At 45.0% G+C, this 15,030-nt stretch overlaps 1 protein-coding gene across 3 annotated transcripts in view; it reads right to left on the reverse strand.

Annotated features, from left to right (window-relative positions):
* Positions 1-4,575: 4,575 nt before the first annotated feature.
* LOC118221828 (zinc finger matrin-type protein 4-like) overlaps positions 4,576-15,030 on the reverse strand; it is a 58,306-nt gene continuing 47,851 nt past the window's right edge. For all 3 annotated transcript variants that reach the window (XM_035407226.1, XM_035407223.1, XM_035407225.1), the window contains one exon: positions 4,576-6,470. In XM_035407226.1, the coding sequence (XP_035263117.1) occupies positions 6,449-6,470 (22 nt within the window). In that variant the 3' untranslated portion in view covers positions 4,576-6,448. The remainder of the gene's footprint in view (positions 6,471-15,030) is intronic.

The following is a 15,030-nucleotide window of genomic DNA, read 5'->3' on the forward strand; positions in this document are numbered from 1 at the left end:
ATACCACTGAATGGCTGTGCTAGTATCTCCGACTGAAAAAACAGACTTGATTTGTAACTAATCTGCAGTACCAATTCCAGAATACCTCATTGAATTCAACATGTTCTATGAGAACAGAAAATGGCCACCATCTTTAAAAGGCTGGCCCGGTGTAATGAGTGTCATTACACAGAGACAGCAAAGCCACTATTGTAAGGGAATTTGCTGTATTAGAATTTGACTCAGGAGGCATCATACAGTGGTCAGATGAGTATCTGCCTTATCCAGTTTTTCTCCGGTTTCACTGGGACTGACATGACTTATATGAAAGTAAGGGTCCAGTATTTGGAACATTTCTTTTGGACCTGGATAATAAGATTTTATAAACTTGCTTTGTATATGGATGTATGGAGAATGTTATCTTGAACTCTATTTGAACTCACTTGGAATTGTTTTATAGCTGTTAAAAGAAGTATTGGAGTCTGCCATCTTGGTTTCATGGCCAGACTATGAATGATTTGAGGAGAATGACCTGAAAGGATTTTTAAGGCTCAATTAAGTTCATGTGTTTCATTTCCTCTCCGGTCTTTGCTGTGTATCATTATGCACAGTTTTTCTCTGTGAAGATCTTTTGAACCAAAGGCAATGGCTAAGTAGACATTAAGGCGACACCAAAGTATCAGCAAGGCCCTGAGTAATCTTTTATGTGGGGCATGTCAGTAAAAGCGGAGGCATGCTGCACAAACTTTGCTGAGGGAAACATGAAAGGACATGGCTATTAGCCTAATTTATTTTTGTAACTTAAGGACGCTCCATTTCTTTTCTCTCTCACGGCAGTCCCACAACTTCTTTATAATTGTGTTGCTGCAGTGTCTGGAGAGCAACACCTCAATTTATGTTCCAATTTATAAATAAATAAGCTGGAACAGCATCATTCAGTCACTGGCTATGCAGTCATCTAACTCCATAACTGGAGGCTTCAATGCACTTTGTCCCCCTCTAATGCAGTCTAGATTGGTACTGCAGGTAGGGACACATAGGTATGTTAAAATCCTTCATACACTTGCTTAGTAGCTCTTGCTTGCGTGTGCAGACTGAGAATGAAGGCCTACTTGTGAGGCATGAATTTCCATAAAGCCGTTGTTCATCAGCAGGGAATGAGGAAATGATAGCAACGAAACAACCCATGAAATCATCCACAGGTTCAGTTTTCACTAAACTCCATTCAGACAACAAGGTATACAGCGCACAGGCTGTAAGAAATGCCACTTCTGCGTCCATCAGCATTGTGGAAAAACAACACTTTGTGAAATTCCATTAAAAATGGGGTCCAATTTGGGAGTACTAGCTAGCTCTCAAATGTTTCACTGATGCGTGCAGCTGTTCTTATATTGATGGATGACAGAACATTTAAAATGTGTATAATCTGAAATAAAAATCTTGAAGGTGACATGGTCATGTGGTGTGTGGAGGTTGATGTGTGGTGGTGGTGGTGGTGGTGGGGAGGGGGTGGTTGGGGGCATGTTCCTTTTCAAGGGTCAATGAAAAAGAATGGGTCTATATAACTTTAATTTAAACAGACATATAATATAGGCAGCTTTTATTTAGACAGAAGGACAGGGACATGTGTTTTTTTCCCATGATGCAAGAGCAGGAAGGCTCTGGGGCATCCTGCTGTCAATGTTGACGAGCAAGGGTTTCCTAAATCTCCATCAGGCGACAAGCGACAGAAAATGCCCTCCTGGTTCTGGTACACAAGGCCCTTTAAGCGTTTGGCAAATGTGTCCTTTCCTGTCAATCTGTCTTTGCATCACCTCAGCTGGTACGTGACTGCAGCTGTCTCCCCATATCTGAGCCTGAGTCCGATAAATCTCACAGCTTTCACCAGCAATTCAAAAAATACACATTTTAATCAGACGCTGAGCTTGAGGTTGTTAAAATGCCAGGGGAAAGGGTTTAGCTGAAGGACAAAAAGTATGAAGACAAAAATGAGTTTCAAATAGAAACAGAGAAACTTAAACACAGTCAAGTCCACATATCCACTTGGTTTTCAACTTAAAAAACACATTGCACAGACTTCCATACCCAACCAATGAAGCCCTTCAAGTAGACTGTACACTATGCTTTTGTAAAGAACATGAGCTGGCTATGATGTGTCACATCTGAAGTGAATATTCTGTACAAATCCATGAGTAAAAGGACTATTTTTTCTCCAGTGTTTGGGAGCATTGGCTCAGGGAGTCCAGCACAGCTGTCCACTTCCTAACTGCCCTCAGCTGCCTCAGACCTCCACAACCTTTGGCAGACACGTGACTTCCACACTGATGAACAATTTTTGCAGGGTCCCTTTTGTGCCCTACATGCATCCAAATTTCACTGTGCCCTTGTTTCTTCCATTAATCGCAGCTGCTTAGTACCCAATCAGGGCAGGACTATGTTAACTTAAGACCCACGGAACCCAGCCACAAAAGAATCACACAAGCTATATGATTCCGCAGCGGACACAGTGCAATAATCACAGCTTCTGATTATGAACTGTTGCATCTGAACTTTGCTCTGGGATATTGCAAGTCTAGACTCTGAGATTTGGGGTCTATCTGTCGAGCTGGCTACAGCCCACTTGAAGAGAAACTGCCCTCTCTCTCTTCCTCAGTCCCCCTCTCTTCTCTACCTCATCGCTGCCATCCCTCTCTCATCCTTCTTGATTTATAATACACTTCCCGGAGGCAAGACAAGGGTTTGGGGACATCAATACACTTCCACAACAGTGTGTTTTTATCTCTTAGACAGAAGACCTAACAGCAGAGATGTTTAATTATGAATGGTCTGAGACACAAACAGGCCTCTGTTCGTCTATGTAACAGCTTAAGGGTTTTTTCGATCGGGTCAGGTAATCCGAACGCAAGTGATTCAAGTGCAGGTTATAAATGAAATAGACAGGCCTCCAGGAGAGCGACTATAAAACACCAAATCTATCCCTTAGAGGGAACGGCTACCGAAAATACAGTCTTCGTCAATACAACCAGTTTCTTCTGTTCACAACTAATAGTATGATTGTTATCACTTTGTTTGCTTGAACAGCATGCTACGTTTACAGAAATAGCTGAATTGAAAAAATAAAAACGAAACAAAAAAGATTAGCCTTTGTTTTGGTTGTTTTTTTTTTTTTTTTGGTTGTAGGGCATTTTGGTTGTAGGGCCACAAAATTCATTCATTAATATAAAATGACATAACACCATTAACAATTGCCCAGTTCCTGATCTTCATGTCAATAAATAGAAAATGATAGAAAATCATTATGACACCGTCAGTAAAATTTAAAACTTGACCTCACTGAGGCAAGCAGGAAGCTGAAAGCAAATTATTGATCTCAAATACTGTAAAACTGACCGAAGACTTTCTAAATATTTAAACAACGTGATGTGAAAATGAGAAACAAACAATGCCCGTCTTTTAGCACAGTGCGAAGCATGCAGGACCGCTTCACAAAGCACTGTACACAGAGACAGTGTTGTATGCGGTGTTAGCATCACTTAACATCGACTACATCATGCGCTCAGTCAACATTTTACAGGTTACAGATATGAGTGCCAGTGCCACAATGTCAGCCAACCTTTGGGGAGGTGCTGCCTCTTTAAGGAATCCCTTGTTAACAAAAAGGCGAGGGTAAATAATGATACACACAGCCAGCTACCAGGCAGTTTCAAGCGCACACCCCACTGTGCTACTAAAGTGGTTATTCCTTTACAGTGAAAAACCAATTGTGAAAACAGCAGACAATCTGTCTGCAATCTGCTATCGCAATCTGTCTGACAGCACGCACATCTTTGTACTGTCACAGCGATGCAGCACATAAGAAAGCCAGTATGGTACATGCATTCCATATGAGGTGATTACAACAATGTTGAAGGATCCGTGTTTTTACAGTACAGTAGCTGTTGTTGTTAAAAAGCAGTAATATCACACTGTTACAGAAATAGGCAGGAATGGTGGTGGTTGAAGGGGGAGGGGCGGGTGGTCGGGTAGAGAGAGAGAGAGAGAGAGAGAGAGAGAAACAGTGAAACAAGGAGTGAATGCGTAGTCGGTGCTCACAGTGTACTTGTCCTTCCTTGTTATGTGTTCTCATTAAATATTACAAAGGCTCACCTCCTCATCATTAACATGTGTAAAGTCCAGCCCACACAGCTTTGCACAGCATTGGTTGATGTAACGATTAATGAGTTAGACACACAATCGTAAGGTTGCAGGTTTGAATCCCGAACTGCTTCTAAGAGTATATATTTGTTTGGACAGACAATATCTAAAAATGTAAAGTCCAACTAGATATGGTCATGCGCTCAGCAAAAAATAATTAAACTAAATTTTAAAACATAATTAATTAGAATTCCTCTGCATATGATATAACAATGCAGCACCATATTTGTTTAAATGTTGATCGGCATGAAAACAATGAATAGCTGGTGCAAATGGATTGAATTAAACAGTGATAATGGTGATTTTAAGGAGGCAGATAAGACAGAGGCACACTTTAGTTGCCCTCAAATTTAAAAGAGATGAACTTTACACTCTGGTTCTACAGACAAACCTAGAAGTAAGAAATCTTCACCATTTTTGATTTGGACCTAAGTTGAAAACCCACACAATGACCAAGTCCCTCATCAACCTCCGATCCAATAGCACCAACCTGTTTCCCAGGCAACACTGCCTTGGTTTCTCAGTAGCTGCCCCTCGAGTCTGTAACTCCCCCAGCCATCTCAGAGAAGTCAAACCCCACCTTTTCTGCTGTGTTTTGAGGCTGCCATATCCCCCTCCCACATACACTACCTGCCTTGACTTCCTTGCTACTAGCAAACCAACTACCTTCTACAGTACCGTTTACATGTCGTATTCTTCCCCTTACAAATATATCAATTTCTCTGAGATCTCTAAGTAAAATACTCTGTAATATATTATTCTGCTTTTATAGACTGCTTTCCTTCATTTAAGATATATAACCAAAGACCCTTTTAAAGACAGTCAAATGCAGAGAAGCTAAGAGGAACAAGCTAATCAGTTGACAAGTTTGCACACTGTTCAAGACCAAGAATATAAACACAGAGAACTGCCTGTTATTACTCTATAAAGTGAAACAATATGTGTATGCCTGAGTGTGTATTTAGCCTGTTTTTTCATTAAAGTTCTATCTGGAATATATAATTAATACATAGATGATGGTCATTAATGTCATCTTGAGGATCCAGAGACATTTTCTTGAACCCCACCCCCCATGCACTCCTTAATAGCTGAAGAAAACTGTTGCATGTGCACCAGGCTCGGTCATTATGTTGTCCCTCACGTCCAGAAACTGATATCATGAAATCAAAATCAGTACTTTAATAGTTCCATACTATGCAGTTCACAGATAACAGTTCAGTGGTTTGTTTTGTTTTTCAGCTAGACTGATGAATCCCTGCACTAAGCTGGATACAAGTACACATCTTTAACAATGCATTCAAAAAATGCACCAGCACTGTTATTTTAACAACGCCATAATGTTAAAACTTTGTCTTTTCCAGATGAACGCTTCACAACAGGTCACATGACTTCTCGAGGGAGAGATGGCATGGTCTCAGTGCAATCACAGGGAACAAGCCCATTAAAAGAGCGAGCATAAATTTAAGCGCCTGAAAAGCCAAGGAGCCCAGGAGGGGTGTTTCAAGAACCTCACAAAGTTTCCAATCAATTCAGACCCCTCTCCCCCACATTGGTGCTGCCCGCAGTGACGGTGAGCCAAAACCGAAGATTCGCTGGGCAGGCGCTGAGTGTCAGAGGAAAGGTTGGCACATTTCAGATCCATGACCGCAGCTGCGGCTCCAAAAATTGTATTTTAGAGAGAGGGAGACAAAAACCTTGATGTAATGCCACAATGTTCCAGCCACATTCGGCTGTAGTACTGAAGATAAATGGCACATTTCTAGCTAATCGCTATTAGCATATCCAACTGGAAACTGGAATGTTTTATATCATATTATGTTTTGTTTTTTGTTTGGGGGGGGGGGTGGCATGGGTGGGAACAGAAAAGTATTTAGGGCAGTCCTCCCACCTACCAACTGCCCCTCCCACCTGACCTAGTTTTGGCTAGGAGACTTGGAAACCCGCAAGGAATTTTTGAGCTTCTGTGTGAGCTTCAGCCAGATGTTAATGGTTCACACCATCCTTTTTTTTTCTTCACCGTTTATTGACATCACTTAAAGTTCACAGTCACAGGGGACAGCAGGATGACTGATTTCCAGCACCTCGACGACCTCCAAGACAGTTTTGTTGTCTTTTTTTTTTTTGTCGGTTTTTAAGCACAGTTGTCAGACCCTCGGCGAAAGCAAAGGCTGCCAGTCCCCCCCGTCGAGTCCTGGAAAGCGCCGGACGGCACGTGCTCCGGGTCGCACGAGCCGCGGGTCCCGCCGCTGTTCCGCTTGGTTTCTCCGACGGGCCGTCACTTCTGGTGCTGCTTTAAACTGGAACACAGAGACAGGGAATCACTCGCGACGCCATCCAGAACAACGCGGTCGTGACACAGCCTCCCCCCCCCCCCGCCCCAAATCACCACCCCCCCCAATCACACGCTCCAGCAACGGTCACCTTCAGAACAGTTTTCATACAGTTATACTGCGTTATGTGGAGGCACACATATCAAGCCATAGCACAGTTATGCACACATGCGAAGAATTATTCGGAACACACAGCATCTCAGAAAAATCTGAATAGTAATCAGAAGAAAGCTCATTCATTATCTTATTATCAGTTATCTGTATCATTATTGTGTTACTCTGTTACTCTGAATTAACTCACATTCTGACAACATAAACATTTGTCTTCGCCTTGTAGTTTCGCAGTGCCTGGAAATATTTCACAGTACAGCCCCCTCATATTTCACTAACAGCCTTCTCATTCATATATTTCCTTCGGCGACGATACTACCAAATTCAAACCGCGTCTCTTTTTTTCCCACAATTCTTTTGCTTTTTTCTCTTCTTTTCAATTTAGCATCATGCCACCTGCATCCCACGCATTGAGTGCCACAGCACAGGCTCACGCGCTCATCTGATGCATTTGTTTCGTGAGCTAGCGACCCCCCTTTTACACGCGGCAGGCTGCGCCTTCGCTGTTCCTCTAATTTCAAGGTGGGTGATCACAGCGCAGATGAACACACGACAACACAATTACGAAGCCGCGGCGGTTCGCTATCGCCCTCATTTTTTTCATTCCTGCGCTATATATTTAAGAACGAGCCTTTAATTAAAGCGATTAATTAAGCTGAAGCGTCGGGGGAGGCAGAGACGGGGCGGGGGCCGCGGTAGCCTGGAAACGGCGCGCGACGCGCCGACAGGCTCCTCCGGCCGAGACTAGCGCGGAGGCGCAGCGGGTTTTTAAAAGTCGGAAGCGTGCGCTATAGCGGGGAGCGGGGGGACCCGGGCGCTCCGCCGCGGCCGTGGCCAATGCTATCAGTTCCGCCTGGTCTACGTGCCCCTCCGTCTCAATTTGCCGCCCACCGCGCGGGCAGGCCGGACCGGCGGGGGCAGCACGCGCTGCCCGGCGATGCCTGACAACAGACCAAATGGCCGTCATAGCAGTCGTAGAGGGTTCGCCATTTCATTGATGACCGAAGCGAGCGACATGTAGGCGGGGTGCAGCAGGGTGACATGGGTAGGGGGACGGAGTTTTTTTGGGGGGAGGATCGAATGTAGGGGAGGGAGAGTGATGAGTGATGACGCCAGGGTCGCCGAAGAACACTTTGCGTAACGCCCCCTCCCCCACCGCCCCCGCCTCCCCACCCCCCCCCACAGCTCCCCACTACGCCGCTGCCACTGTTAAATAAATAAATCCGAGCTGTCGACGTATATTTCAGCAACGGCTAAGAAGACATTCTGTTCCCCAAACCTCCGTGCCTGTCGCCCTGAATCATCGCATTACGGCGGGCTAATTCAAAGCCGCCGCTGCCGCGGAGGCCACGGCCCTGTCAGACGCAAACGCGCACCTGCCCTGTCGCGTTTAACCTCCTGCGCGACCCCGCCGCGCCTCAATCAGGCCCGGGGAACCAGCCCGGGGCCCACGCTGGCTGAATAAAGCCGCTGCCCTTCCTCATTTTGTTCAAGCTGTGAAAAAAAACCCCGAGCCAATGCGATCAAAAGATCTCTGTCGCCTTCCAGGGCACCAGAGAGTATGAGGAAAAGGCTAGAAAAAAAACACTTTGACGCCTGAAATTTTTTTTCCATAGCACTGTGCTCTGTGATTTTGGAATGAAAAAGGCAGAACACCTGAACTTTGGCCTCTTCTGCAGGAAGGGGAGTTTTCAGAGGAGGGAGGGGCAAGGACCAGTCAAGAGGGGCACTGGAAAACCATTTTCCAACAACAGTCATTTTCCTTGGCTCAGAACACTGTCAATTCGAGCCAATATGTGGGGAGGAGGGGGAGCGCAGGGGCGACCAATCATACTTCATGGGGGGGCCGGTGCCCCCCTGGCCCAGCCAATCTGGAGGAAGCCAGTTTGCACTATGGGAATTGACTAACTGGAGGAAAAAAAGGCTACCTGCCTCGTTGTGGAGTGGACAATCTGCACTGGGTCACCTTGGCAACCTCAGATGCACAATGCAATCCAAAACTCAACAGGCAGGGCCATGCTGAGTTGGCAAGGCTAAGAAGGCTTTCCATATGATTTGGAAAATCACTGAGTCTTTCTGCCCAGTGATTCAGCAGGAGCGACCGATACAGTTGGATACGATAAAATGCATAGACTGCCTCACTGCTACCTGACTGGGCGAATTGATAGTGTATAATAATATATACCACAGCATGGCATCAGCATAATGGAATAGCAAGTTTGAATGAGGCACCTTGACTGCATCAACACTACCACAAGGTTTTTTACCTTAAAATATAAATACGGATTCTTTTAGTTAAGGTAGCTTAATTTGACATTTTCATTAAAATTTTCTCCAGTTTGTGATTTATTGTCTCCAAAGAAACAAGGTTATATTATAACTAAAATTAAGAAAAAACCACTGGACATATTTAATTTAATTGCTGTTTTTGGAGTTCACACCAGGACGTTGCTAAGCCGGGAAATCAACATGTGCAAAACAATCTGTAATAAGGACTGTATTAATAATGATAATAATCAAGTAATAATCATGTCATAATGAGCAATCTGTCATGTAATCTTTCTGCCCATATGGTACATCACGGTTATCAATTCCTGACCATGCTAGGGGCTACTATGGATGGTAGCTCACAGGGAAGTATATAATTGGTTGTGGGGTCAGGCAGGGAGGAAGGGTTGTCCCGGCCTCACCATGTGAACGAAACCTTCTGGTTGGCTGAGCACCTGCAGCCTGCCTGCTACAGCGAGCGTGCTTCAGCTCTGTGTACAGATCGCTCTCTGAATGCACTGACTGCAGAGCTCATCCGGTGGGCTGCAAAGTGAAAAGGAGCTGAACCAGCTCCACATGGGATGCAAGCTCCACTCGCACACAGGCTCTCCCAAATCATAGGCGGGCCTGCTAATGTGGATGCAATTGTCAGATTTGAAGAAAAGAAAAAGCTGTATGAAAATGACTAAGATGATTTCAGGGTGCCTGAATCCCCTGACCATGTTCAGTGAGTATATATTCTGTGACCAGTGTCCTGACTGTCTCTATGAATGACACACTGACAATGAATCCCTCTCACCGCAGGACTGAATCCTGGTCACCTTGGCAACTGAGCCAACATCTGCCTTCAAGAGGAAGCCCTACACGAGAGCGAGTCTCCTTCTGCTTGAGAATGAGCCCGTCCTCAAAGGGAACATGTGTTTTTGGCAGGGCTGACTGTCGATCTTGTTTAAGGGATGGGTACGGAACTCCAGGAGGGGCAGCAGGAGGTGGTGGGTGGTGAGGAGGAACAGGGGTTACAGGCACAGATGAAGACACTACTGGCCAGTTTCCACAAAGGAAGTGCAAACAGCTACTCAGCAAAAAGTTTGGACTCAATTCAGCTTGGAGTAGTTTTAACCCGAAGGCTGCATTTATGTTCTACTGAACATAAACTATTGTTAGCACTGCAAATTTAAGTTTGTATGACAATATAAGCACATGTGAGGTCTGAACCATATACTATGGAAATTACCTTGCTGGATGTCTGGTGGCCAGATAGCTGAGGGTCTGTGCACAGTGGTGTGAAGGACAGGTCACTAAGGAGAAGCCCCCAATATGCTAACAGTTGCTCTCTTACTACTCTGGTGCACCTAGCATCTTAGTGCTTATGCACCTAGCATCACACACCATGAGAAAGCCAGACACAAGAACGCCCCTGCCCCTCACATCCAACCCCGTCCCCCAGCCCCCGCATTCAATGACAGGAAGAGAAGTCTGTTTTTATAGCGGTGACTGCACGTTCAACGCCGCAAGCTATTATCCCCGGTAACTGTATCAGCGGAAAGCCCATCTCCCTGGCAAATCTCCGTGGCAGAGCCGCGGTTTTATCTCGTCTTTACTCTGCAGCAGGGGGCAGCCAGCGACCGTCAGGCTCACAGCAGCCGAGCGGTACCAGTAATCCCACAAAACACACAGCTGCCCTTCCTTCGATTCCACTGTATTTCAGTGCAGTGGACTTTACTTTCCACAGTTCTCTCTGCTAGGTCGTTACGGTGAACGCCCGAGCACTCCCGTAGCACACCGTGAGGAAACCTTTGCCTTTAGGATTTGTGTCTTTAAGAAAAGACAAGAAAGAATTTAAACAGGAGAGAAGAAAAAAAAAAGTCAAGGCTGTCAGCAGAAACCTAACAACAGCAGTCGGTGATCAAGGTGTAAAGCGCAATGGGCTGTAGAATTAAGCCCAGAGTTATCTGTTGTGGGAAAGAGCGAGGGAAGGAGGGAAAGGCTTGCCTGCAGTGAGCTTTATGCGCAGTATCAGGCTTTATAGTTCAGTCATCTGGCCAGAAAAACAGCCGGTCACTGCTGTATTTTTTCATTTTCTGTGCTGCCATAAGAGTTATTAAATGTCAATGATAAGTGGACCATCAGAACACCTGGCACAGCAGGGGCGCAGGCAACACCAGAATGGCTTTCCTATTTTTCCACCCGTTTCACAATCTGGCCATCAGCCCCGATAGCCTCCCGTACGCCTGGGGCTGGTTCCGTAAAAACTTTACGCCCAGGACTAAGCGCTAAGTGAACGTCGTAAGTTTAGTCAGGGGTAAATTGTACACCAGCTGCACAAGTTGACATTAACAAACATCCCACTAAAAACTCTGCTTAACAGGGGGTAGGTTTAAGTCAGGAGTAATGTTGACTGCCGCAGTAACTGCTAGTACTAGTGTCTTGACTGCTGCAATAACTGCTAGTATTACAGCTACCAAAGGTTCCTTATAATAAGGAATTGTCCCGTATCTAAAATCCCATTGACAGCTGGGATTTATTTCAGTGGCAGGGGTATTGTCCCATAAGATAAAATGTAACGCCCCTTATTGAATCAACATGGGACGCAATTTGCCCCATATTTTCCCACACAAAGTTCCAAAGTTCCACCTTCAATGCAGAAAAACAAAGGATACCTCCCATCGTAAAATTTGGACAGACGTGTTTGAAAGTTTACGACAACAGCTGACAACATTCTCTCATCTGACACACATTGACAAACACACACACACACATAGTTGCCTGCTACCTCTCTGATTCTGCATCTCCAAACAATTTCATGTGAACGTGGTTTGATTTTCTTCATGATTATGAAGTTCTCACTATTGTAAAAGACAGTGTATAGATCTTTGTGAAGAAAAATAGCCTACAGAACAAATTGCGTCTCTCATTGATTCAATAATTTTATTCTTCAATTCAATCCTGTATTATAAAAGAGTGGGTGGGAACGCTAGGCAATACAATACAAGCTTTCTTCTTTTGATGTGTGTTTTGAAGAAACAAATCAATAAATGAATGATTTTTTCCATCTGAAATCATGGTTTTCTTCTCAGCCTTGCCTCAGCCATTTTATACAGAAAAACGTTCTGTAGTATTCAAAGTACAGTTCACACTTTTGAGCAACTGACTTGGCATGTGAATGTCTTTCATGAATAGTACCTGGCAGTCAAGTCTAGCTAGTGCAACCGATGTCAACGTTGGGCTTATGCTGGACGCAAACACCCGACTTAGAGGCGGACTAACCACATCCAACATAAGGTGAACATCGGGCTTAAGGGCTGGTTGTGTGACCGACTTTTATGCAACAGGCCCCTGGAGCTGCTGAGCCAGCCCTTTCCAGGTGACTGACACTGTAGTGGGCCGGTTCAGGGCAGCTAACCCAGACTTTTTCCTCAGGCAGAGTCCGGACTGTGGGCCCAGGGTCCATTCGATGGGCATGTTGTGCAGCAGCTGAAAGCCTTGCTGAGGTACAGAAGAAGTCGGTGAGTTGGAAAGTCCCCCGCCAGGAGTTTTCTGTGTTCATGTTCCTGGGAGCTCACAAGAGTCGTTAATGCTGGAGCAAAGGGGATAGGAGCTCCGGCAGTCGAGGTTTGGATGACGCACTGCTTTTTAACGAATCGATACACAACACAGATTCTTAACCATCTTCCCACATAATCTTTTTCTCCCACTTGTTTCTATCTCCTTCTCTTGCTCTACGCCGCAATTCAAACTCAATTAAAATTTCAATTTGCTTTATTGGACTGTAATTGAGATGAAGACAGGAAGTGTGGAGGGGCAATCTCGAGGCCCCTCCCTCAACAGAAGACCTACTCCATCTCAGTGTTGCATTAAGTCATTAAGCAAGCCGCTGAGCACAGCATGTGACCTCTGTGAAAACAGACGACGCGTCAAACGCGAGCATGCGTAAGCGGCCATGGATGAGGGCATGTGTGCAGAAGCTGGGGTGTCATCTTGGCCGAGGAGAGGGGACGCAGTGAGTCAGTCCTGAGAGGGAGGGCACTGGACAACACCCCAGGGCTAGCTGTCCACTGTCCAAAGCTAGTTGATGTAATGATGCTTTACTCCGTAGACCGAGCCCCCGTGGTAACACCGATGGGGGTCGCTACTGTGGGGGCAGTGGTCCGTAAGAGCGGCTAACGAGATCTGTCAGCGCAGCCCTGGCTGTCACCTGACAGCTCCCTCCCTGTGGTGCTCTGGGACCGGAGTCCCCACGGAAAAGGTTGCTACGTGTGGTGAGCTGGGAGCCGGGCGGCCAGGAGGTGGGAGTTACAAATACACTGGGACCCATGTCTCTGCCAGTTCCCTGCCTGCTGCCCCGGGCATGCCGTCAGGGATGCCCCTCGCCCGCTGACACGTCTCCCAGTCACCTTTCCACACGCGAGGCGAATATGTGCCCCCTCCCCACCCGAGACTCATGGATGACAGTCTGTGCTGGCGTCACTTTCTGTGACATCAAAACTGGGCCACCGTGATTGAAGAGGCTGACCCTGACTGAGTTAAATTCACAAAGGGTGGCCAACCCAGCACATGTTCTATGCAAGCTCTTCACAACTCCAGCCTTATTCTAAGAGTGCACAAAATACTTACATACTTAGATTAAACTATATAAACTGACACAAACACACAGTAAATGCAAAGTATCCAACTGAAATTCTTACAAATCTTTCCAACACACAGAGCCTATATATCCACACCTCCTTAAGGTTACTTTACTGTTTACCTTGTTCAGGTGAACACAAAAGTTCCTTTATGGTACAGCCACTATTATCACTAATAAAAACAATGCCCCAAAACCCTCAAGAAAAAACTACCTTTGCTTCTTTCTTTCTAATAGAAGACAAAAAAACTGTTTTCCTGGAAGATCCATGACCTTTGAGGAAAACAAAGACAATCCCTAAATCATAAATCAGAAACCCTCCCTCCTACAAAGATTGTATTAATTTCTAAAAAAAAATGAAGTGGATTACATAAGAGAAATAATTAGAGCTATGCCTCCAGTTATGGCAGTTAGTCAATATTAACCAAAAGACCTGGGTATATATCAGCCTTTGTGTTTCTCGCTAAACTGAGCAGACTCCATCATAAACTGAGAGAGCTCATTACACCATGTTATTCTGCTTGACCATTCTGGTCTCAGGCAAGTGGCTTCCTGCTCAACCCAAAAATGTCAAAAGCAAGAACGGGTGGTAGGGCATTTGCTAAACCACCAAGAAATTATGGGTCAAGATGTGACGGATATTATCATATTCTAAATCAGATGCAGAATCTCAATAATTTACTAGCCACAAATCTTATTTTAATGTATGATCCTTATGTTATAAAAACAAAAAGAAAAAAAAAACACTTCATTCATGTGCCCAGGATACTGATAATGATGCATATTGTAGTTGCAGATGTTCCCATGTGTTACTGCCATGGGCTGAATTATGAGACCTTAAAGCCCAACATCCACAGCATCTGTTTAACTCTGCAGTCCAGAAAGAAACACATCCCATGCCTGCCCTCCCCTGCTGATTATTGATAACACAGTCAATTCTTCACTTCCTCTCAAATTAGAACAGCTGAACACTGAAACAAAAAAAGACCAGGTTAAAACCTAGTAAATGGCTGGACCTAACACACGTGATCCGGCCGACCAATGGTGTAACTTCATAACTCGGCCGACCAATGGTGTAACTTCATCACTCAGTCACTCAGTCACAGACATTCGCGTTTATAGGGCTGGCCCCTCTGTTGCGGTCCAGCCAAAACAGCTGATTTGCTCTTAATGTTTATCTTTAGGGACATTCCACAGTATTTCCCTCACGAACACTTAAGTTTTACTTATTTATTTGTTTTTCATCTTAAGAGGATGTCTTTAATATGATATTTTATAGGAAGCGACTGCAACATGCTCAATTCAGGCCTTCTCTCTGTCTAAAATGAGGCGTGCATAGATTCGTCACATCTCACTGTTTCTGTTACTGTCGCTCAGGGGGATTTTTCTGTTGCAGTAGCATCATCTTTTAAATTACACCTGAACGAGCTGAGCAGATTATATGACATGCACGGCATGTGACAACTCCTGTAAAGAGCGGCACGTTGAATAAAGTTTTATTAATTTTAGTTTAAGCTAATTTAA

Source organism: Anguilla anguilla, chromosome 2 (genome assembly GCF_013347855.1).
Source record: "Anguilla anguilla isolate fAngAng1 chromosome 2, fAngAng1.pri, whole genome shotgun sequence".
Lineage (NCBI taxonomy): Eukaryota > Metazoa > Chordata > Actinopteri > Anguilliformes > Anguillidae > Anguilla > Anguilla anguilla.